Source organism: Propithecus coquereli, unplaced genomic scaffold (assembly GCF_000956105.1).
Source record: "Propithecus coquereli isolate 6110/MARCELLA unplaced genomic scaffold, Pcoq_1.0 Scaffold176, whole genome shotgun sequence".
In the NCBI taxonomy this organism is placed as follows: domain Eukaryota; kingdom Metazoa; phylum Chordata; class Mammalia; order Primates; family Indriidae; genus Propithecus; species Propithecus coquereli.
In genome coordinates, this window is record NW_012142301.1 from 2,962,328 (window position 1) to 2,965,052 (window position 2,725).

Below are 2,725 nucleotides of genomic sequence, written 5' to 3' on the forward strand. Positions count from 1 at the left end.
GTTGTCTTCATGTTCTCTAGGCACATTCAAAGTCTTTGATTTCTGCTTTTCTGTCACATTTTTTGATTCCGTTTTAGTAAGAAGTAAGCTGTTCTCAGAATGTTTACTACGCATGTTAACGAGAATCTGTTTCATTGCTGCCAATTCCTGTTGATATAAGAAAACAGAAGAAAATGGAAAGTATGATTTTAGCAAGCAGACTAATAATCACTGACGTTAAAATATTTATTTTTCTTTAAGTAAACATTTGAGGCAATTACACTACATAATGAGGAAGGTTGTGAAAATAAAATATTAATGTGCATTAATCATGCAAATCAATCTTATAATCATTAACAGTCATTTAATACGATAACTGATAATTATAACATTCTATAGTTTAGCGGTTTCCCAATTTTTTTAAGTACTGGAATCACCTGTGGAGCTTCAAAAACTATCGATGATTCTTGTGTCCCAACCTCTGAGATTGTGAGATACCTGGTGTGGTGTGTGGCCTGGGTTTTGGAATTATTTTAAAGAATCCAGGTCTTCCTTGTTAATATAGTGGTGAGGAAAAAAAAAAAATCCCAGGTAATTCTAATGGACAAATTTGGGAACCACTGGCATAGATACTTTCCACTTGTAGTTGTTCTATACATGTAAGTTGAGTAGATTATTTAGGCACTTAACTTTTTCTCTTCTCTCTTTTAAACTATCCTATTTCCTTATGAAGTCTTATAAGAAGATGGTAGAGAAAAAGAATCCAAATAATTTTTTCTTGGCTACTAATCAGCAGTTCCAAGAGTAAGTTTAATATAGCTTCAGGATTTCTTTAGCCATATTATCCCCTTATCCTTTTACAAATGCTAAGTGGAGTTGGCTTCAGTTGCCTTTTGAACTAAGAACTAATTATGCTGAACTTTTTAAGGAATTCATATCAAAATTTTCACCCATCCTTTTTCCAAGTCTATTTGTCTATTATTTATCCTTATAGACAAACCTTTAGCACATAACACTAATTAGTGGATATTTGTCATTAATTACTAAACTGATTGATCAAACACAAGTATAAGCAGAGATGACAGACTAAACTCTCCTTTTTATCTTATTTATCTGTAGAATAGTGGTAGGCTGTGTAATGGGTAATTTTTGCCTATTATTTTATTGTACCTTCATGCCAAGACACAAAAGTTATGGTGATAGAAGTATGTTTGCTCTCTTCTCCTAATCTGTTTATAGACATCAGCTCTCTGTCAGAGCAAGTTCCTACAGGCCTTTCTTTTCTGGCTGTCATTAGTTCTATTTAGAACCATCTAGCTTATGTGGGTATTTTAAAACAGAGATGTTGAGTTTAAGCCACATAGCTTGATAGATTTTAGGGCCAGGAGAGGAGCTGGAAGTGGTGCCAGAATCCTTCTCTTTCCTGTAGTACCGGTGCTGGCTTGGCCAATACACACGAGAATGTATACATCTTCAGATGATGCCAATCTGATGTACTATTATTTGGGCCTTTTGGGAGCTCTTTTTGCTTTCAAGATTATGTTATTTCATTTATATGCTCTCCTACAGTGAAGTCTATAACCACTGATTTAATGTTAAACATGTCTGGTGTTACAGCTCCTGTTCTACTTACCTTGGTGAGTAGAAGGGAAAGGGGAGATGAGATGATGGTCTCCCAGTCTATCAAAAGAACAACTTTTTATCTGAAAAAACATCTTTTTACTAGTCATGACTTTTGTGTCTTGGCATGAAGATAAAATGACAGAAAACAATAATTACTTCCACTCATCTACAGATAAAAAGGTAAAGGAGAGTTTAGTGTATCACACTTGCTGGGGGAGATGGGGAGGAGGGACAGGGATAAGGAGAAAAGTTAAGAGCTGAGAGGGTGGTAGGCAGAGGGCTTTGTCCCCAAAGTCCCCCAGAGGAGGCCACAATTTTGTTTCTCCTTGGCTTCCTTCTGTTGTTGGTATAGGAGCAGTTGCAGGAAACAGATCATCCCTGATGTTGGTTAGGAAATTAGAAGGGAAATTGACATCTTTGCCTTTTCCAGAGTAAGATCACCCCCATGTGGGGTGTTGTCACAGTATTACTTTTGTTCATTTGACAGGATAAATAATATTAGTATAGTTTCTGAAATCCACGTTAAACAACACTTTAAATGCAACAAAATTCTGTAAAATTCCTTTTAAGATGATACAGCTAGAGTGGATACCAAAATAACATTCAGAACACTTTTTTTCCCCAGTTTTATTATGTTTGGCTTATGGTGATCCTTCTTATATCAATGGTAAATTTGAACAAAGAAAATTCCACTTTAATATCAACAAGCTGTAGTTCCAGCTACTTGGGAGGCTGAGGCAGGAGGATTGCTTGAGCCCAGGAGTATGAGGTTGCAGGAGCTATGATGATGCCACTGCACTCTAGCCTGGGCGACAGAGCAAGACCCTGTCTAAAAGGAAAAAAAAAATCAAATAGTATCCATAACACCATCATATACTGAGTGTACAGAGAGTCAAACACAGGTAGTGGAAATATTTTCACATTAGGCTACAAGTCAAAGTGACGTCTATTCTTGACGCTATTACTAATTGTGTAAACTTACGCAGCCAAGTCTGGTTCAATGAGCTTCAGTTTCCTAATTGATAAAATGTATGCTTGTATTACCTTTTTGGATTTTTGCCAGTCTGATAAGTATTTGGGTATGTTTATTCTGCATTTTCTTCTATTGTGAGGTTGAGCAGTT

The 2,725-nt window shown here is 36.1% G+C and overlaps 1 protein-coding gene across 1 annotated transcript in view; it reads right to left on the minus strand.

The window, feature by feature from the left end:
• Window positions 1–2,725, minus strand: part of PIBF1 (progesterone immunomodulatory binding factor 1) — a gene marked incomplete at its 3' end in the record, with an annotated part of 215,782 nt that continues 213,057 nt past the window's right edge. Inside the window, exon 15 of the mRNA XM_012642153.1 lies at window positions 1–147. Coding sequence (XP_012497607.1) covers window positions 1–147 — 147 coding nt within the window. The remainder of the gene's footprint in view (window positions 148–2,725) is intronic.